This window comes from Polyodon spathula, chromosome 31 (assembly GCF_017654505.1).
Source record: "Polyodon spathula isolate WHYD16114869_AA chromosome 31, ASM1765450v1, whole genome shotgun sequence".
NCBI lineage: Eukaryota > Metazoa > Chordata > Actinopteri > Acipenseriformes > Polyodontidae > Polyodon > Polyodon spathula.
This window is the reverse complement of record NC_054564.1, coordinates 6,696,467-6,718,981: the sequence shown is the minus strand read 5'-3', so window position 1 is coordinate 6,718,981 and position 22,515 is coordinate 6,696,467. Positions and strand designations below refer to the sequence as shown.

Sequence of the window (22,515 nt, the reverse complement as noted above, 5' to 3'; positions counted from 1 at the left end):
CTGTAATCGTATCCGTTGCGATCTGTTGTTTTTGAGTTGGAGAGACAAAAAAAAAAAAAAAAAGTGGGCATCACTCTTAAAAGAAACCCTGTTGAAAACCAAAACTGAAAGTAAAGTGACCGGGTAAAGGTCAGAATTGTGCTTTGATTAATACTACACTAGATGGCAACATGCTTCCTTTTGTAAAGGAAACTCCTTCTCAAACAATGCTACACTGAAACACAGAGGCAGGGACGCTGCTTCCAACTTCAGGCTGAAAACAAAAGTGAAAGCACACACCGAGCGACTCGCAGTGTGGAAAACAGAGTGTGGCCAAGTGTGGAAAAGAGAGTCTGCCCGCAATCTATCAATTTTTGTTACAGGCTTTGAACTTCACCCTTGTATTGCACAGGAACCTTTTTTCAGTGTTTTGTTGTTGTATGGAGATTTAGTTGGCATGCTGGGTTTGTTAAGTCTGTTCATCAGCAAGTCGCTAGTTTGCTGCATGTTCCTAAAAAAAGCAACCTGGAGCTTTAAGAATGAGCCTTGATGATTGTGTAAAATGACATGAATAGAGACAATGACCAAAAGTGTACCATTGCCTTACCACTGCTCACTACCGATGCTCTTTATTCATTTGGGGCTGGGATCACATACAAAAAAAAAAAAAAAAGCTGGTTTCACAGAACCTGATGAGCAAGGTGCTAATCAGGTTTGTGAAACCAGCCAACAAAAGTCTAGTCCTAAAAGGGTCCAGTCCTTTTAAAATGAATGTATTCCCAGTGTACTGAATTCCAATGTTAAATGCCTTTCCATTTCAGTCCGTGAGTGTTGGAGCTGGGGAACGAGGACCAAGGTGCAAGTTCACTGTGTTCTCCTGTGTCCCGGGAGCAAGGAATGTGGGAGACTATGTTTGAATTATGCAAATGTTTAATTTGTAACAAATCTAACATATGAACTGAACATTTCGTCCTTTTAGATAAAGTGTGTATTATTATTATTATTATTATTATTATTTGTTTTCTTGTATAATGCGATTTGTTTTGCTGCTGTCTGTTGTATAACGCACACGAGGATCGGGAATAAGACTTGTAAATATATAGTGTCATCTGGAGTCTGAAATAATTTTAAAGAAATTTTAAAATACAGATGTTTTATGGTTTTATATTGCTGCTGCAGTTATAACACTAGAGTGAAGACAACTAGTAAAGAAATGCTTTTGGCTGGTGTGTATGTGTGTTTTATTTTTATTTCTTTATTTCTTTATTTTTAACACCTCCAGAGTCCTAACTTTGAAGCAAGTGCATCACTGTTGGATAAAACTTATGGCGTGTTTTTTCCAGTAGGGTGTGCTATTGCCACAATACAAAACAACAGTCTGTTTGCAGTGCGTGGAGGTTTGGGTTTAAAGGATCCATGACTTCAACTTAAAATCTTAACTTTACTTGTAGTTTGTGAATATTTCCAGCCTTTATTTTCACTTCTAATTTTTTAACTGGCTTCCACAGCGTGGGTTCAATCCCTGTGCAACAGATATTCAACCTGATACCAGCTAAACTCCCATGTGCCTCAAGGGGAAGCTACCTGATCATTCTGGGTATTGATCTTGAGGGGAAAAATAGCCTTACAGTCACTCGATGTGATTACTGGACCAGGTGTATGTCAAACAGCTACTCCGGTCCTTTCGGATCTAATGGACGAAGCCAGAGTCGAGTTAAAAAGAAAGAAATCTAAAAGATCTGTCAGGGTCTGGCAAGACAGATCTGATCATGAGAGAAAGAGAATATTGATACCACCGATTCAAAAAGATCCGCACATGCTGAATTATACATTGCAATATCCATTTAATTAAAGGTTTTGAAGAAGAAAAACCTGAGCTTAAGGGATACTTACTGTTGTCTCAATTGCTGTTCCAGGAGTTAATTACAGACTGGAGTGATTACTGTGTCCTGTAAGCCTTTGCAACCCGTACTGTACCCTGCTTTCAGAGGAAATTGAATGTAGTTGTACTTGATGAACAATTGTTTAAGAAACACTACATGAAAATAAAAGTACCTTTCAAATTCCACGATTTTGGTTTGAACCATTATGTATCGTCTTGAAACACTGCAGTTCAGGCCTTGCACTCACTTTGTGTGATAACTGACCCCAAGTATCTGTCACACAGCTTCTTGTTTATTACCCAAATGTGTGTCATCATGGTTTTGGCTTTACTTGGCAGGAAATAAATAAATAAAAGAAAAAGAACCAAATATTCCCCTGTGCTTTGCTAAATAATATTAAAAAAAAGAAAACATCTGTTGCCATTCAAAACCATTAAGCCACCATTTAATGATTTCAAAACATACTGTGAGCCCAACAAATTATAAAAATGCATACTATGTAGTTTGGTTATCCTAACTCTAACCACCCCCACCAAAATAAAAAAAACAACATTTGACAATAATATAGGCACTAAATAGAAAGAAATACAATTTTCACATTTTAATTTGAGAGCTGTAACTTTCTTTATAGAGTTGAGAAACACTGCACATTGTAATTCAAACTTTAAAACACTAGCATGAAACATGGACATGGAAGCTTTAAAGGTAACCTCCTGAATAATTTGGTTCCTAGATTCCAGGTTTTAATATTTCTCTACATCAACGCCCCTGTTTTACCTTAACCTTTTGTAATCACCTTATCTCTCGTAAACTTTCCTACCAGTTGCTACTTTGTCTTTCAAGATAAGAGCAGCATCAAAGGGCTTTGAAAGTAAATGATGTGCGCTGCACAGATCACACAATACAGAGCCTGTCTACTTCGCTCTGTCATAACGTTGGGCAACAAGGACAATGCATGATAGGGGGTTGGCTGTATCTAAATAAAGCATCAGTTGGATGTGAAACTATATCAACTGATAGGATGGTTGTGCTGGTACTGCAACGTTATTGTCTTTCACTGTTTGACCTGGGAGTTTATGAATCTGTTCTCCGAGGACTCCTAGGGCTTTATCAGCAGGGCAGTAAGCGTTTTGCCAGCCAGTCATGGCATATTTGAACGCTAACAATGCATCTCTTCTTGTATATCTGTTTGTTTTTCTTTTGCAGCAATGCCAGCTATGAAGAGCTAGTGGTAAGACTTCACGACCACACTGTCTAGAAAAACTCAATGAGGCTTTAGAGATTGATCGGAGATACAGATAATTCATGAAACAGTATTATATTGTGCCTTTACTTTTGTGTACACATGATCTTCAATGGAAAGGTAGTGGCACTGCAGTACAAAGCACAATTGTAGACACACTGTTACAACATCCCTCCAGTCGCCGTGTCTCCCATCAGTTGTGATTGTATCAGTGGTGAGCAGCTCCCATCAGAGCTGACCTACACGAAGTTGAAATCTCAAATAACACTGAGTGCTAGGTAAGATGGGTTCATTCGCTTTCAATTCTTTTCATTTCTATTGTTATTGCCCTGTGCAGCATGGTATTGACATAATAGTGTCAATGGTAGGACTGACATTTCATCAGTCAAGGGATATATTTTGGTCAGTTTCCAAAAAGGGTGACTTATTAAGTAAATTACTTAGGCTTGTGGCTTACATTCTTATACTGTTATATATATATATATATATATATATATATATATATATATATATATATATATATATATATATATATATATATACACTTTACGCATTCCGTCTCTCCTGGGTCCAATTAATTAATTTAGTGTAGTTAAACAAAAACCAGGAGGTACTGCGACTAGTCCTGGAGGGCCGGTGTCCCTCCTGGTTATTGTTCCCTAAATTACTTAATTGGACCACTTAAGTGCTGTTAATAGACTAACTGGTCCAATTAATTAATTTAGTGTAGTTAAACAAAAACCAGGAGGTACTGCGACCCTCCAGCACCAGGGTTGGAGACCGCTGCTTTAAGAGCATTTTCAGAGCTATGAATGGTGGTACACTCTCGATAGGGTGTCATTGCTGGCAGTCAGGTTTGTGTTCTGGATTCCTGACTTGCTCAGTGAACACCGCCTCTAATTCCTTCAGCATTTACCAGAAGGATCATCTCTCTTGAGAGCTTTTAAGACTAATTTAGTAAAATTACACCCCATTTTTTTATTTATTAAAACTGTTGCAGCTTAATTTTTCTTTCTTTCCTTCCTTGTTGCTTTCCTGAGCTCAGTGCTGTTCCTTCCTCTCTACCGCCATGAAAAGCCTTTTGGTGACGCTCCAGATAATCACATCCATTCACTTACTTGGGACTGACGTGACTTTATGCACTGCATTGGTCTTAAAAATAGCAAGCGTGTATTTTTATTTTACACGCTATCTGGTGCTACTATAGGATAAAGAACATTCTCAGTCTCTACTCTTTGTTTCCCAGGTGCTCCGCTACACTTCATTTCACACGAGCAGTGTCTTCTGGGTCAAAGAAATTATTTTGTTAGTTACAATCGCTTTAATTGATGCTCTTATTCACATTGATATTCTCTGTGTACTGTATATGAAAATACTTTTTTTTCAGGACGTCCGCAACATACGAGGAAAATGTTGAAGACCCTGACATAAATCAACATAATAGTGTAAAATAAGAATGACCAAGTTTCATATGCGAAAATGTAAGTGTGACATTGTTGCAGACCCTGTTGCTGGTTCTGGAGTGCATGTGTGCCTTTGTGGAGGCAGCTGGGACGCGCCACAGGAGACGCGTTGCAAAGGAACTAATTGAGCAGGTGGGCTCGCCCGGTGCTGAGTTCGTTGGGAGGTTCTGATTAGCTGGGGAGCGTGCCCGGGAAGGTTGCGCGGAGCCCAAAAAGCGTCTGCGCCCCATCTTGAGGAGACTCCTCGGCCATAGCCCTACAGACGGGCGCTGAGCGAAAACTTGTGTTTGTGGACATCAAGGAGGAGAGCGTCTGCTCTCCAGGAACTACCACACAGAACCCTTCCACTGCAAGACGGTGCTCATGAAGGCACTGCCCAGCCGTTTGCCGTTTGAAGAGGCAGGAGTCGCTGTGAGAATACCTAGACTCCAGGAGCCCAGAAGTAGATGAGTTTAGGGGATGTTGATCCCAAAGAGTGTTGGTTTGCGTAGAGAAGTAGGTTCCTGGAGCATGACGGTTCTTTTAGTGGGACTAGCACTTGCCTTGTGTGGCAAACTTTAATTTTGGTTTTGTTTTCTTTATTGAATCTGACACTAGGACTACCATTGCTGTTCACCTAGTGGCAGCACCTTAATTAATTAAATCTGCGCCCATATGCAGCACATCAACATCCAATGCTCTGTGTCTGCCTCAGTATTGTTCAGTGACAAACCACACCCGTAACAGACATACAGACAGATGGATGAGTGGTCAGTTAAACCGAGCATTTTCTATTGAAAAGGTAGGAGGATGCCAGTACTTTTGGGCACTGCTATATACACCATGTAAACAAAGCCATTCCAGTCTGGGTGATTCAAATCTATATCCGTATCTTGTTAGTGCACCTTTCTGTATGAAAGGCAAGTTCGTCGAGACAGATAGACTTTGTGTTGTTCTGTTCTGTGGGGTGTGTGGTTGAACATATTAACAAGGACTCCTATATTCTTCTTAATTGGCTTTCAATGTACCTACACAGATATCTAAAAAAAAAACATACTGGTAGCTGGTTGCCAGAAATAATACTAAGAATTTGAAACATGAAATGATCAAATGCCCTTCCTTTACTTAGTGCTATCTGATTGCTGCTATCAGTCTCAAAGAGGCAGGTTGTGGGAGGTTGCTGTTGACGACTGCAAGATGAGTATCTGTCTTCAGATCTGTGCTGCTTCTGTGTTGGTGGATTATCTGTGATACAGAGGAGGAAACAGCGCTTCCAGAAAAAAAAGTTCCTTTTTCACCGAACGCTTCTGAAATACTAATACGGTTATCTCTTTTTAGTTCATGATTTTGGTTAATTCACGGTTAGGCCAGGTTTTTATAGTAAGGGCTCTTTCCTAATTCACTATTTTCAGTATTTCACTTTTTTTTTTCGATGTGTAAGTCAGATAGCAAAACAAAGAACTGAATTTCGGAAGTGAGGTAGTTTGACCACTGGTGGTGTTTAGCTGTCCCCTCTGTAGTTTTGTATTGAGAGTTTCCATTTTTTGTCACCATTTTAAAAGGGGCAGGAAATCAGGAATTACATCTGCACACCCCCCTAGTGGTCATTTCTTGTAAGGCGTATGAGATGAGATTTTATTTCATGTCCAGTAATATTGGAGAAGCATTTTGTTTCGTCACTGCTGCTGCAATATGATTTGACGTGTATGGTTTTGAGTAAAATGTGGGAGTCAATGGAACATGAAAGACTGGAGTTAACTAGTCACTCACCCAGTCACTCAGATGTTCGCTCTCCTTCTCACTTCCTGTACCCCTACATACAGGTCAACCCCAGTCAATATATAGGAACCCTAATAGTACAAACCTGCAACAATTCAAACCTGTGATTTAAAGGTGGTGTAGACACACACTTCAAACATATTTCTTGGGGGACCATAAGGTGAGGACCTATTTTCACAGTGGCACTAGATTTCAGTCCAGCAGGGGGAACCATATTTCATGTGACACCATCATTAACCAACCAACTGCTTTGAGTGACATGCTTTGCAGCCTACAACATGATCTGACACCACTCGACTGAAACCTCGACAGAGAGCGATCTTGGAAACATATCTTCAGTATCAGTAATAGAATTATATTTAGCAAAACTATTAAATGACATGAATCTTGCAGTTGAAAGAACATTTGACATGTCATGGCAGATGAAAAAAAAAAATGCACACAACTCAAACCTCTGAACTTAACACCTTTCATGCTATTTATACAGTTTGAAAAAGAAGAAGCTGGAACTTGCTTTGATGGTTATACACGTTTATTAATGAGCCAGTGTTCCTCTTAGGTGAACCATTCACTTAGTGCACAGCACTTCAAACAGCACAGCCGATGGTTCACTACACTTAAATAACTAGCGTGCAGGACTCGGTTCAGAGATACAGTCACTCTAAGCCTAGGGTGTTGTGTTGCATGGCAAGTACAACAAAAGAAAGTGAATCATAATTAGAAGCTAGAAGGATAAACAAACATGGATACCTAAAGGTGAAGCCATCAAAACGGCATCAGGTATACATTGAGATAGGGCTGGCCGTGCTCTGGCTTTGCAAACTCCAGGCTGGCTCCAGCTCCAGAACCCCTCTACACTGCTGCTCTAGCTGCTTTTATCTGGCTCCGGCTGTACAACCTCTAATCAGTAAAGTGTGTTCTTGACTGTCATAGTAGTTTTTTTTATACTAAAATCATGCTTTAATTTTACACTCCATAACTGGCAAACTAAGTAGGTTTTGGATTGTCATACAGGTAGATTAAAGTATATACAAGGAGAGTGGGAAACCTTTGACCTCCATGTCAAGGTCATAGAATACTGAACCTCTCTTTTTGGCTTCTTCACGACAGCAGTAGAACCAATAAATCGGATTTGAATACAAACATGTAGAATTAATCAGCGAGGTACGAACTTGGTTCCTGTTGCATTTGAAGTAAACCTGTTTATCGCAAATAGGTCAAAATAGCCTTTCTCAAAGTACCGTTGACCAAGAACCAAAACCACTGATCCAACAGACCTGCTAAGGATTCACATAATATTGGACAGGAGTTCATTGTGCAAACACTTAGTATTACTATTTTGTAGATGTTACAAAAACTAAGAATAAAAACTTTAAGATCCCTAAGAGCTTTTGTGGTAAATTCATTCATTCTTTTCAGACTTTTTTTTTTGTGCACAGAAAACTGACAAGCTCCACTCTGGCCCCAGGGCTCTGGAAACAGAAATCATTTGCAACATATTTAAAATCCATTTTAGTATGCATATACATTCGTGTTCCCTGTCTGTCTATATATTTGTGGGTACTCTTTGTTTAGAAAATGTACGAGTTCACAGTGCAGACCTCAGTAATCTAATCAGTAGCATTTTGAAACCTGACTGAAATGTTTATCTGTCTCCTTGGTTGTTGATACCACAGCGGGCATGCACTCCTGCAGATGTTGAGAGATATGACTTGGAGCATAATTAAAAACCTGTTTTCTACATTGTAAATCACCCTGATCTTTCAAATGAGTAGAGAAAACTGAATCTAGTTTTAAACAATGTGCACAAAACCCAATATACTCTAGACTGAATACAAGTCACTTTAGAAGAATGTTAAACTTATCATTTAATATCCAGATAAAGATGGCTAGCTCTTTTCAGTTCAATATGCACAGAAATCTTATAATAGGTACAGAATATGAGCATATTGTAATGACCCGTGCCCTTTTGATGAGCAGATTGTGAGCGTTACCAGGTACAATTAACAATCAATTTATTAATTATAAAAACACGGTCCCTGTTTGGGCCAAAACCACACCACAAAACAATCCACAAAGCCTATTGCTTCCTTCACCTGCTGACCCTCACTTGCACTTTCTCAAGCTCTCCCTGTGTGTGCTAAAGTCTTGATAAACAAAAAATAAATATTTTAATTAAATAAAATGCATTCTAAGACATTATTATACAGTAGCCCAAATATAAAAGAAAATCTATTGGAACTGAAAGAAGTTTGGTGTAAAAACGAAACCAAGATGTTATCACGTAAGGAGTCTGCCAGATAGAGACATAAATAATAATATAATTAATGTTATACATCAAATGTAGGGGGAACTTCTTCAGAGTACCAGACTTAGCTACTTAGGTCGACAAATTGTTTATTCGCACACCCACGAATAAACTACAGAGACAGCTGGCGTTCTCAGTCATTCGGCCAAAATATTCGGCCGTATTCTCACTGGGGTTACGTGCTGTTTACTCGCTGGAACAAGGGCTTCAGTTGGTGCGTAAAGCTTCCTTCCAGCGCCTAAACAGCGCGTAAGCCAAGTGAAAATTGGATCCCTGTGAGGATGGCGACCTACAAGGAGAGGCTGTCCAATTTTTAGAAAAAGAAAAGAGAATCTGAAATAGAACAAAAAGATCAATGCAAAAAAAAAAAAGTTTTTTTTTTCATTCAACAAAAACTTGGAAGTAAGTTATCCATGATATTTCCGCAGCCCTTTCAATCTCAATGTGTGCGACAAATGTAATTCTGAAAATAACATTAAACAAATAAATAAATAAATAAAATACATTGATTATAATTTTCTTTTGCAGGTAACAAATTCAGCTGGAAAACATAATAGTTATTTGTCAATGTTATAAAGCTGCTGCTGCTGCTGCTAATAATAATAATAATAATAATAATAATAATAATAATAATAATAATAATAATAATAATAATAATAATAATGTGTGTGTGTGTGTGTGTGTGTGTGTGTGTGTGTGTGTTTTATAAATTTACTTTTTTATCTGTTATTTTCCTAGTAGAAATCTACATGTTCAGTCTGTGTAGGCATCATGTTTGTTATGATCAGACTCGTCTCTTAGCGTTATACACAGAGCTGGTATGGCAGCTATATGGACCAGGCACACTGTAGCCACTGTGCTCGTGTAACGAGCTTACTAAAAAATAAACGCTGCTCCAGAGCAGGCTGCTCACACTGGAGTGGCAGCCGTTTTGTTGAAAGAATGTCATTGTTATAGATTATAATGAGTGCGTGCATGACATCAGCTACATCGCTTGTTTCCTTTTTTATACCTTGTAACTTATATTTGCAGGTCTACCAATGGAAACAAAATACATGCTGAATTTATTGTTTGCATACGGTCGCGGAATTTTAAAGTTACATAACATATATGTTTATACATGTTTCATATAGATCAGATATCTGTTCACCATGTGTAATATAAAGCTAGACATTTTAAATGTATGACTCATACACCACCATATATATATATATATATATATATATATATATATATATATATATATATATATATATATATATATATATATATTGAAAATATGTTTTGTTTTTTATCTTAAGCAAACACGTGGTGGTCGTGGTCTAATATTTAAATATAACAAACTTTCTTTTATAGTTATGTTTTAATCACGACAGGTTCACTCAAACTTCTCAAAAATTCACCTCAATAATGACATTTGAATAACGATTCCATTAAAGAAAATCGTCTGTAACTGCACAATGAATTGGCTAAAACAACAGATACTGTACAGTGAATTACTGGCTGGGAACTTTGATGTGGAATGTCTTGACCCTTTCATGACCTTAAAACCTTCGCATACAGATTTACAGGCTTAACACGAGTCATGCCATGACAATACCCAGGAATCAAACTGAAGGCATTTCACTGTTGGGTTTTGTAACTGTGTGTACAGAAGGGACTGGACAGTCTCAAGAGCATGTTAATTAGTACAGGACCAGAGAGTCAATGTTATGGTAAACAATGTCAATTCAGCCATGAAGTGTGTCTAATATGCATTAGCAGAGGCTACTGTCAATTTCTTGTCCTAGGGAGGTAAAAAAAAAAAAAAAAAACTGACAGTCCTCCTTTAAGACAATTCACAGCCACCTGCAGTATATTTATTTGTCAAGCTATGTGTTTCTAAAAGGGTGCAATTTCCTTTGAATTAGACAGATCATTTATGACCAGTTTAACCGGACTAATAGGGGGTGTGGTTAGCTGATTGTCTGAAGAATCAACCTTCATCTTGAAAGTAACATCAAAAACGATAACTATTGGTTATTCACGATTATTTTATATAGCGCCTTTCATAGTGGAGCACCATCACAAATCGCTTTACAAGATGCAATAAGAACAAGAAAATCCATAATACTTCAAATACAGAGAAATGCATAATACATGATATACATTAAAAAGAAAGCATAATACAATACAGTATTTAAAGCGAGCGACGGTGGCAGCTTCACACTCCAAAGCTGGAAGAGAGTTCTAAGGAGTCGGAGCATAGAAGCTAAACGGGGGTTCTCCAAGTGTGGTGCACTTCTGATTGGGAATAACAAGCAGGCCAGAGTCGGAGGACCTCAGCTTGGGGGTAGGGACATAGCGGGTCAGCAGGTTGAGGAGGTACTCCGGACCTGTGTGATGAAGGGGTGATGTGTGTTTTTTTAATACATGCTTTAAGGATCCTAGCAGCGGCATTCTAGAACATAACGGGTCAGCAGTTTGCCGAATGGGGCAGGTTTTTAGTGAATCTCACCTCTTTCAAGCCCGGTGAGTCTGGCTCATCTGTGAGTTTAACAACCGTTCGTTGGGCGTCACCTGTTGACTTTAACAGTTCTGTGAGCACTGACTGTCACCGGGGGAGCAAACGGTGAATAGAACAGCGCGCCTAACTGAACTGCTCGCTGCTGTTGTAATCACACTAGTAGCGGTCCTTTATTTATTACAGGCAGAGCGTGTCAGATGTACAGTAAGCAGGCTGTACAAACAGTGCACGATAAACCAAGCAGAAACGGCAATATCAAAGCAAACAGTAACACCAAAACAGATATCGATCCATCTGGCACTGTCGAGTGTTCATATTATGCAAATCATTGGAGCACCTTAGTGAGGTCTCCAGCGGGCCAGGATGAGTCATATAACGCTATTTAAAGTTGACACAATTTTGCAATGTATAATAAACATAAGCTAATAAGTCTGAGTGTTATTAATTATGTATTTGGCCATCATTAAAAAACTGTTTAAAATTGTTAAAAAGTCAGATTCATAGAGGTCTCTACAAAACCATTTAATATATATTAGAAGACAGACGGAGACGTAGCTTGTGATCAGCTGGAAAGCTGTAACAAAAACCAATGTTGCATTACACAAAGCAAAGGAAGAAATAAGTAACACAGAGAAACCATACTGCAACCTTTAACGTGATTTTAAGGAGGGTGTACCTTTAAACAGTCCCAAAAACGAGTTGCATGCTGGCGTAATATAAAGACTCAATGACTTTCCAATCAATTCAAAGGGGCCGCTGCCGACACTCCTTTCCTGTCTAAAGCACTTGAAACAGAGCAGGTCGATTAATACATTAATAAGGGGCCACGAACACAGAGTGGGTTACTTCGATGCACTCTGATAAATGTCAGAGCGCATTGGCGGTGTGCTCTGGGCAGCAGGAAAGGGAGGCCAGCACTTCTGTTTACAGCGTGTAGGGGAGTTCGAATTAGAAACCCTTTAGGATGTTCTGGAAAGGTTACTGCTGCTGGACAGCGGTTAATACATTCCACACATGACAGAAAAAACTAACAGGGTTCCCAGCACTTTCTGACCTCCAACCTCTATTAGATACTGCGCTATACACTAACACTTCATTAGAGCGGCTGCAAATTCATTCCTTATTGTTACATTTAATAACGTGTAACACACCTTGCTTTTGCTTGCATTCTGTTATAGGGGAGACCGGGGACCGTTGTAATCTTTCTCTCCATTACGCACAGAACTAGTTTGACCAGACTTTGATACAAACAACTTAAATCTGTCCTCTACCAATCCCTTAAGTTATCCTGTTTTAAGAGCTGATATACTTGAAATGTAAGTTGTCCGATGTTATAATTGAGCCCACAGCCAGGGTCACTTGTAACGGGGGTGGGGTCAGATGTCACATTCTTTGAAGAATAATTAAATAAACAACAACACAATTGTGATATATGAACCTTTTGTTTCCTTCAGTGCAAGATTCATGTGCCCAAATATAGTTCAGCTAATTATGTACGGGGTCACGTGTTACAACTGGCACTGGTGTGTGTGTGTGTGTGTGTGTGTGTGTGTGTGTGTGTGTGTGTGTGTGTGTGTGTGTGTGTGTGTGTGTGTGTGGACACCTGTAGTGAAAAGTTTGCCAATGTTAAGTTTAAACAAAGGATTATAACATGTTTTGAGGATATACAGTCTGATTAAAAGAAACGCTCATTTTATTTATAGCAGTGCCATCGATGAGACGATGTTTATGCCTCCATGTATTGTGGAAACATTTCTGAAACAATTCTCTTTCGGCCGAGTTGCTTTTTTAGGCACATGGCCACGACAGCGGGGTCTAATAAGGTATGTTGTTACTCAAAACGAAATTTGTCAAACTGACAATCTGGCACGCTAAACAAACTTTGCATTGCAAGTGGCACTTTGATTAATGAGTATTTACGCTCGCTTAAATATGAATACAAATATTATTTTAAAAAAATATAAAATATTTTGAACGGTCCTTGCCAATGTGTACCTGTCTGTAAACACTAAGCCGATACCAATACAGTTGGTTTTATGTTGCAAATGTGTTAAAGTTTTGAAACTAATATTATTGTTGTTTTGCTGTAGGCTATACTGGTTTCTACAAAACACATCTGATCAAAGTCAGATCGTAGCTGAATCATATGGAAAACATTTTGTAAAATATCAGACACAGTTATGATTAAATCATAACCTCTCAGTCTTAAAAATGCTTACAAATTAAAAGCTGAAATCTTAGCACTGGGCATTGGCTCGCCGGAACTCAATACACAGTTGAAGGAATGCTTTACACAACTAACACCTATAGCCTCACCACTGGCATGATAATTTAAATCCTATTTTATTGCTGTATTTTATTTTGTATACAAGTGTAAGTCGCCCTGGGGAAGGGCGTCTGCTAAGAAGAAAATAATAATCTGAATGTAATGTCATACAACGAATCAGTGCAATGGTAGGACATACAAATATGATGTTCTATAGAACTGCCAAAGCACTGTCCTAATTATATTCATGTTTAAAACGCATAGAGACGTGTGTACTGTATACCCTGCAGGCCTGCTCCAGTTATTACTAAGAACCAATCTACACAAGCCCACTCTGCGGGGCTGGGTGGAGACTGAGACAGCCCCACACCGGACCCGAGGTAGCGCTGGGCAGCTGTTACTGAACTTCTGGAGAGAAGCGTTGCTAGAAGACATCATGCCGGTGCATGGAAAGTGGCCGCTTGGCCAGCTGCTGCTTCGGCCATGAAGAATGTGTCCATGTTGCGCATGCAGAACTGTGTATGCTAACGCAGTGGCACTCAACGCAGGGCCTTGAGATCTAGTCCAGTTCAGGTTTTTACACCGAGCAGGTTGTAATGTAGTTCATTGAAGCTGTTGAGTGGAAATTAACTAATTTAGGAGCTGCTTGCAATAAAGACCATGGACTGGAATGGATTTCAAGGGCCAGAGTTGAGTACCACTGTGTTCACGTTCACTCGCTTACCGTTCTCTTTGCTTTTTATGTTTGAGAACCCCCATTATTTAGCTGCTTATTTGTACAAATTATTTATTTATTTTAAACTTTTTTCTCCCTCCCTCGAAGGACTATTTTCTGCTTTGGCATGCTATCTTTCGTATTGAGCTAGCTTCCTTATAGATGATTGTTTAATTACAGTAGAGTGCTACCTAGATCAGTCTCCAACCCTTGATCTGGAGAGCTACTGTGGCTGCTGGTTTTCGTTTTAACTAATCTCTCAGTTACTCAATTGAACCAATTATTGGCTTAATTAGTCAAGGTGTTATAGATATTTAGCCACTGATGATGTAAAGACACCTATAAATCCTGCTGGATAGGGGCTCTTCAGGACCAGGGTTGGAGACCCCTGATCTTAATGGTTCCACTGCTGCCACCTAGAGGTGTTGGCACATATTACAAGACCTTACACCAGTAAACAACCTAGGAGTTCCAAAAGCGAGAACGTTTAATCCAGAGGTATCCAATCCTGGTCCTGGATGGCCGGTGTCACTCCTGGTTTTTGTTCCAACTGTGTCCTAAATTAATTCATTGGAACAAGAATTGGTAATAATTGGTCAAATTAATTTAGGGCACAGTTGGAACAAAAACCAGGAGGGACACCGCCCCCCAGGACCAGGATTGGAGACCCTTGGTTAATCATTTATTAGTTCAGTTAATGAGAAGCATGGCAATTTTATCAGCGTCATTGAAAGGGCATTAACGGGGAAGTCTAGAAACCCGCGTGTTTTTCTTTCATTCTGATGGAGCAGCATCGTCAAGGAGTGGCTGCTGTTGTGTTGCGGTATTCGTCGACTTTGTTTCTTTGATTGTCACCTGTGCAAACGTCACCCTGCACACACAAGAAAATGAATCACGAGGAAGAGCATATTCACCAGGGAAAAAATGCCTTTGGGTTTACACAAATCAATTCTATATTAAAAGGTTTATTTATTTTAAAAATATATCAAAATGACAGTAGACACACACTTAAAAAAAAAAACCCAATATTACAAAGAGCTTGTACAAAACACGTACCATTCCTAATTTTAAAACTTAGAAGGGGTAGACGCTACATGTGACAGACGACTTTCGGTATATTTCGTACACGAAAATACCCCGGGTTTAGCCATGAACAAACGTGTTACAAGCAGAATAAACAAATAATACTTTGATCCAACAGTACGGTAGTACTCAATAGCGGCCGATGTAGTGTAAAAACACACATCGTGTGTGCACAGCTAATCCCCAGCAGATAATGCAGCTTGCAAGTTGAAAAGCTTAAAAATTAAAAATAAACATTAAATATTGGTTTTTAAAACAAACCTCCAGCTTGATAAATATTTCTAATATAGAAAAGTCCATGTCAAATATTTGTCTTCCTCCAAATCTGTATAACAGCCTTTGGTCAATTATTACTTAAATAAATACATTTACTCATTGTTTAGCAGTTACGTGTACTGTTGAGCAGAACAGAAATAGCATTTCCTATTAGAAATGTTGTTAAAACGACTGCTTCTTTAAAATGCGAAAAAGAATAAGAACTTCTTATCCAAACCTTAATGTAAGTGCAAACAATGGGTTGCCAGCTCGCATCAGATACATTAAATACAGTCTTTTGAAAAAAAAAAAAAAAAAAAAAAAAAAAACGACCTTATTCTATAGAGGAATGCATGCATTTAGATCTGGTAAACCGACAATATAATTGACAAAACATTTAAAGAGCAACACAACGTCTGTTTCAACTAATTTCTACTTGTATTCGTTAATGAAATACAAGTTCAACTTTTCAATTTCACCACGCGGCAGGGCTCCAGGCGCTCATTCTGTAGAGGTATGGGTGATAATGGTAGGCTTTGTACATGGATTTTAGCAGGGACGCTCTGATCAGATCTTCTGTGGGCAGGAACGGCGATTGCTTTTGGAGGGGGTCCATACCGTACTCAGCGGTCAGCAGCTTCCGCTTGGTTTTGTACCTTCTGTTCTGGAACCAGATCTTGACCTGGGTCTCGGTTAGTTTGAGGCTGTGTGCTAAGTGGGCTCGTTCCGGGGCCGACAGGTACTTCTGGTGGCTGAACTTGTTCTCGAGCTCCAGCACCTGCAGGTGAGTGAAGGCGGCCCTGGAGCGCTTCTGTTTGGCGGACACGCCTTGTCTCATGTGGTCTGGTGTACTGGGAAAGGACGAGCTGTTCCATTCTGCGAGAAGAAACCAACGCCATGCATCAGAAAGTATAATAACAACATGTAAATGCACACTAAACATTATTATAGTTAAATACGTTTAAAATAGAAAACTAAATTAATTAAGCTAATCTATAAAAAAAAATGTATTGATTATTATGAAACATTTCTTGCTTACTGCAAGGTAAGCTAGCGTAAATATCTAAAATTAGAAAGGTATGTAACGCACAGTTTATTATTTCAACAGGCATTAGTATCCAAATGAACAAAATAACCTCCAATTCAGAATACGGGATCGGATAAAGTATACTAAACTGCAGACTTTCGTGTTTAACATATAAAAGACCCCAAATCATGCGTTTTATTTATTTGTTTATTTTCAGATGCGTTTCTATATTTAGTCGTGAACACGACCCAAGCCTAAAACACAGTTTCATTCAGAACAGTTAAGCGTATCTGTACCTTTCCCTTCGAGAGGCGGCGACGCGCCTGCTGCTGTTACGGTCATTTCTTCCGAGTCGGTTTTTATAACCTTGCTAAAATCCTGGACAATTTCTGACACTTCTTTCTTCTCGTTTTCTCCACTCCGCTCAAACGAACCAAAAGGTAACTTTGCGTCTGGAGCGGCAGAGCGCTCTTCTCGAATAGTTTTCAATTCTTCCCCCCGGTTGCTGCCGGTTTTGGGGAGAAACCTAACGCCTTCCCTGTTTGCCAAAATGTCTTGGATGAGAAAAGACGTCAAAGGTCTGACACAAGCTGACATCTTTCCTGACACACGTTTCCTCGATTTTGTCTTCCAGACAAAAGTACGCCTCTATTTACTTCCCCTAAAACTACGAGTGTCTTTAAACGTTTACTTTTAATCAAAGCTTCACCTTGCTTTATACATTGAGTCCGGACCAGCTTCTTCGTCCCTATTGGACGCGGAGCTACACCGCTTCGTGATTGGCTGTCTGTGGCCCTATTCAGCGCCACATGTAGTTAAACGTCCCGGCCAAAGAAGATTACAGTTACAGAGTAAACAAGCATTTACATTGTTTATATACTGTAATGGTTTATTTCACCTATTTATAGTAGTGATGGTATTGAATTAATTAAACGATAAAGAAAAGATTAAACTATAGTCATTCTGTTTAGTTGCATATATATATAGCAACTTACTTATAATGTGATTTTTCTTTTTTTTTTAGTACAGTTGCAATGTCTGTGCGTAAAGGCGCACCTTTTCTGTATCTATCTATATAGTCTGTATTATGATGACCTGTAATGTGCTATTTTATAATGTTATAACTGATAATGTGATGACGTGTAACAATTGAAAGTCGCCCTAAATAATAATAATAATAATAATAATAATAATAATAATAATAATAATAATAATAATAATAATAATAATAAGTGTGTGTGTGCGTGTGTATGTAACATTTTTTGTTATGTTCGGCTTTTAGACAGAAGGGATATGCCTGTACAGATAATTGATTAGTTATATTTAATAATTAAGAAAATGGTTTGAAGCAAGACGAAAAAGCACAAGGTAGTTAACTCCTAGTTAACGGGGGCTATAAGCGATGCTTTATCTAAACAGCAAGACTCTTTGTGTGTGTGTGCTGTGCTGTGCTGTGCTGTGCTGTGCGTGTGTGTGCTGTGCTGTGTAGTGTAGTGTAGTGCCACTTTAAGTGCAGTGAGCCAGTAAGTGGGCATCGATTAGCTAACAAGCTAATTCAGATTCCACCGGTGATTATTATAACCGCAGACCCACGTTGTATGGTTAATTTATCCACGAGTCCGGGACCTCGCTAGCTGTTGTTTACTGATACAAAACAAGGTTTAACGATTTCCTATAACTTGAATTCAGGTGTATTTTAAACTGTGACGGCTTGTAATAAAACCACAGTATAATAATATGCTCATTTGTAGACGTGCAGTCGCAGTGTAGTGATAAGGCCTATTCTCTGCACCTCTCGTTATTCCAACGCTTTTAGTTTTGCTGTGCCGGATACAGGTACTGTATTGTAGGTATATGCTGTCTTTGTGTTTGGTAAGGAAGTGGACCAGTGTTGAAAACTCATGTTTGACTACGATAAGTGTGTAAACGATGCAGTGAAGCGCCGTAATTGTAATACAGTCGGTTGTGTACAGAATCCACAAAGGTTTTTTTTCGTCCCATGCTTTTCCCGAGTTATGTGTAAAGAGATACCAGCGATGGATTTATTTATTCGTGGATTTGTTTAAACATTTTAATGATTTTCATGTGTTCTTTCTGCGTCACAGGAAGAATACTTTTGGCTTACAAATGGCCTATCGTTCCGAAGCTTGTCATGTTCGAATTGAGAAATGGCTTTTTAATTTAAATTTATGAGTGTGATGTCCTTTTCATATATATTAGTTGTTTACAAATAATTATGTATTTGTTTATAAATATCTGTTTCAAAAATACAATTACATTTTACCGTTTCTCATTTTCTGCCTTAAAAATCTCATTATAAAGTCATTTCAACTCGGTACACAATCCCTTTCATTTGTGCGTATATTTGTTTTCTCTGTGATATTTTGAGTACACGCCTCGAGTTTAAGCGCCGCGCACTTTGTCCTTGTGTGTTGAAAGACGCGCAGGTGTAATACTGGATCTGATTAAACAATGGACCGTTTGAAACACACACCAGAACACTCTGGACAAAATATTGTAAAGGGGAAGGGATACGGTTTAAGACATCACCCAAAACATGTGGAGAAAAAGCTAAATATTATTTGTAAATAATAGAATACACAGTATTTGAATAGGGTTAATATGTCACATGTTGGGCATAATTGTTGAATAAATAAATGGCTTTTGATTAATGCATGCTATAGCTCATGGGTGTAAATCGAATTTATTGTAGAATTGTTAATTATTAAATAAAGTAATTGCATTTTTTAAAATGAATTCACTGTTTATGGATAAGTAGAAATTCTTGTACATTGTTACACTGAAGACATTTAAAAACACTTGGCCTGTCACAACATTTATCATTTCATTTATTTAGAATTTCTTTGTCATTACAGAGTATCGAGGTTACTTGCTTTTGTTACAGTTGGTCTGCCTGCAATTCAAGGGAAAGAATGCAAAAAATGTAACTACAAAGTTTATCAGACATAGCTAAGAAATATCTTATTAGGGTTACATTGCCAGTGTACCACATCATATATATATATATATATATATATATATATATATATATATATATATATATATATATATATATATAAAGCATTTATGATAAGGTCTACATTGCCCAATCAATACCTTTTTTAGTTCTAACTGTATTTTATCTGCAACAGACTTTTTGACTTGAGTCTGGCAGCATTAACCCTGATTAAGATTTGAACCCGTAACCTCATAGATCCCCCTCTAATAGCGATGCTATTTGTTTGATTTGACAGATGGGTGCTAAGGGAGCAGCATGAGGATCACTACACCAAGAGCGCTGCAGAGGTGAGTGGAATAAATAACTAATAAGCAATGAAGCTAGGTTAATATGCCAGCATGCCAGCTACCAGCACTGGATGTTACTGCATGGTTGCTATATAGTGGGTTGAACCTACACATCAATAGCAGACTATTTAATAGCTGTAAATCATATACCCTAAAGAATGATGATGTGATAGTCGGTGGGCTAATTCTCCAGCCTTTCCTACTGTGAGATTGTTGCAGATCTGCAGTACGTTTCTTCAACAACTCCTATATTATTTAAGCACAATCACTTCTAGGCAGACCCCCAAAAAGGCATGCTTTTCATCTTCAGTTCCACAGATAAGACGGTCTGTACAGATAATAACTGGATTGCACTCCGCTGAGCTGGTTGCATCTCCTGCAATCCTTATCTAACCCCTTGTGACAGATTTATTAGGGAATAGGATCCCTGTAGTATTTTCACGGCTGCCCTCTGTGTCAGACCCATGTTCTGGGAAGTGAATGAAGTTATTCAGCATGACTTCCTGAAGTTCTGAGGGCCAAAACATGCTGGGTGGCCATGGAGGGGGGGGGGGGTCTCCTGTGCAATATGTTGAATAGATTAGCAGGGAAGCCTCACCTGTAACACACATTGTGAACTGTTTGTTTGTTTGGAGTTAAGAGTTGACCTCCTTAGACAGGCCAGGGAAAGTTGTGTTGAGTGGAAAATCGGACGGCTCCTCACAACACCATCGCAGTGTCTCAATTAGGATGACGCATAGTGCTTCGGAGGAAACAAACACATTCTTCGCTCCCCTGTAAACGCGTCTTGAAACTCATGCTAGCCGTGCAGCCAGTCCTAGGATTCAGAGCTACCTTCAGTAAACTATCTTCGGTAACTGCCCAGGGGCCAGCTTTAAAAAAAACTTGTAGTCTGGATAAAAGTGAGCCAGATTTTGTAATTGAGAATTAAAAAAAAAAAAAAAAAAAAAAAAAAGAAAGTAATTTTGTAATGGTGATTATTTGTAAACTGGATAAATGTAATCCAGGAGTGATATTTTCTGAAAAACTGGATCAAAACCATCCAGATAAAAGTAATCTCAATCACAGAATATAGGATTCCAAAATCTGGATCACTGTTATCCAGATTATTGGAAACAGACTCCAGTGTGACTTCTTCATGTTGTAAAGGTGCAGTCAGTTCAGAGTAGATTTAGAAGGGGCCTGATTGTCTAAGCTCCTGGACCTGGTCACTTCTATAATATACTGTGCTGGACCTAAACAAGGAACATTTTGATTGTGTATATATAATATATCCATATTTAAGCATTCCTGAGAAGCCAGCTGTATATTCTCAGTAGTATGGCAACTCCATGGGCAAAATGTAACTGTCAACTTCTCTTTCATCTGTGACCTTATAAGGCTGCTTTTGTGTTTATGTGACTTTCCGGTTTCCAGATTAGTAAGACCACTTTGAGATATTGGCTTTACGTTTGGTAGGCAGCTGCATTATATGATTCTAAGTTTGTCCAACATGACTTCTATGGCATAGCAGGTTCACCCATTCCAGGTTTTAATGCGAGCTTGATTAGCCATGGAGTATAGGCAACCAGCTCAGGTGTGTCTTATTAAACTCGCAGTAAAACCAGCAATGGAGCAAACTGCTATGCAACGGGAGTCTTACTTCCATCCCTGTACTTTATACTCAAACAATGTAGTAGTTTTTGAATGAGGCAGTTTGAAATGATATTATCAGCTGAGAGGCCAGTTTGTCCATAGACCATGTGTGTACCATATTACTGTAGCAGCATAACCAAACGCCAGTTGTTGAAGAAGGGTTTGACCTTTTGGTCCAGGAAGACATATGTCTTAAACTCTGTGTTTTTTTTAACTAAATGTATCCTGGCTCTCTCACTGATGGCTCTGAGCCAGCTTGCTTTTCAGTTTTCAGTGTTCAGTGATTCGATGAAGTATTTCAGCTCAGCGGTTCTTTAAAGACGTTCGGACGATTGTTTACTTGGAATGCAAAGTGTATTTTCGAATAAACTCATCGAGTTCTATTTTAATGATCCAAGCAGCGGCCCATCTTAATAGCCTCGCCTTCGACGTAATAACCCTGTTTTTCTGCAAGCCTGTTTGTGTTGTATTTGTCTAGAGTGTAGCAATGCTAACAGCTGATACCCCAGTGTTCAGATCGTTATAACAGACCCCTTCAATTGTAAAATTCTTAACCAACACATGTTACTAGTAATGTGGCACTTGACTTGAATAGTGCAATTCCTTATCTTCTAGTTAAGAGACCTACGTTGTTCCGTCTTTGAATATGTGACTATAGCTGCATAATAAACTGATTAAACACATTACAGTTATTAATAGGTCGATTTTTAACCCTTTCAGTCCTGAATTTTTTTTTTTTTTTTTTTTTTGTCGAAATGAAGTTTGTATAATTCAAAGAGGAACTCCTTTGTTGAGTACACAAGAGAACAGGATAAAACAATATTTTGTACACGTATTGATATACGACCTCGGAATGAAACCTAGGAGTCCCATGAGACTCCAGCGTGATTTTCCGACGACGTGTGTTAACATACGGGGCTAGGAGCCAGAGCCTTAATTCAATTTGCTTAAATACCTTTAACATATATATATTGCTCATTAAGAGTAGCCAGTTGTAGTGACAAAGAGTATTTTGTAAATGAGCCATCAAACTTGCAGTGAAATCTGTACTGGGAATGCCTAAGACAATAAGGTATTGTTGTAGCTCT

General features: G+C 38.7%; 1 protein-coding gene across 1 annotated transcript; it reads right to left on the bottom strand.

The window, feature by feature from the left end:
* Window positions 1–15,359: 15,359 nt before the first annotated feature.
* On the bottom strand, window positions 15,360–17,159 carry LOC121303206 (homeobox protein Nkx-3.1-like). The gene is made up of 2 exons (XM_041233761.1): window positions 16,783–17,159; window positions 15,360–16,335 (listed from the first exon to the last, which is right to left on the bottom strand). Exons 1-2 carry the CDS (start codon window positions 17,081–17,083, stop codon window positions 15,935–15,937), a joined length of 702 nt encoding a protein of 233 aa, XP_041089695.1. The 5' UTR covers window positions 17,084–17,159; the 3' UTR covers window positions 15,360–15,934.
* Between the last annotated feature and the right edge of the window lie 5,356 nt (window positions 17,160–22,515).

Coding starts and splice junctions, on each gene's coding strand:
- LOC121303206 (XM_041233761.1), bottom strand. CDS start 17,083: ATGTCAGCTTGTGTCAGACCTTTGACGTCTTTTCTCATCCAAGACATT. Junction 16,336..16,782: donor GCCGCCTCTCGAAGGGAAAG/GTACAGATACGC, acceptor TTCTTCTCGCAG/AATGGAACAGCTCGTCCTTT.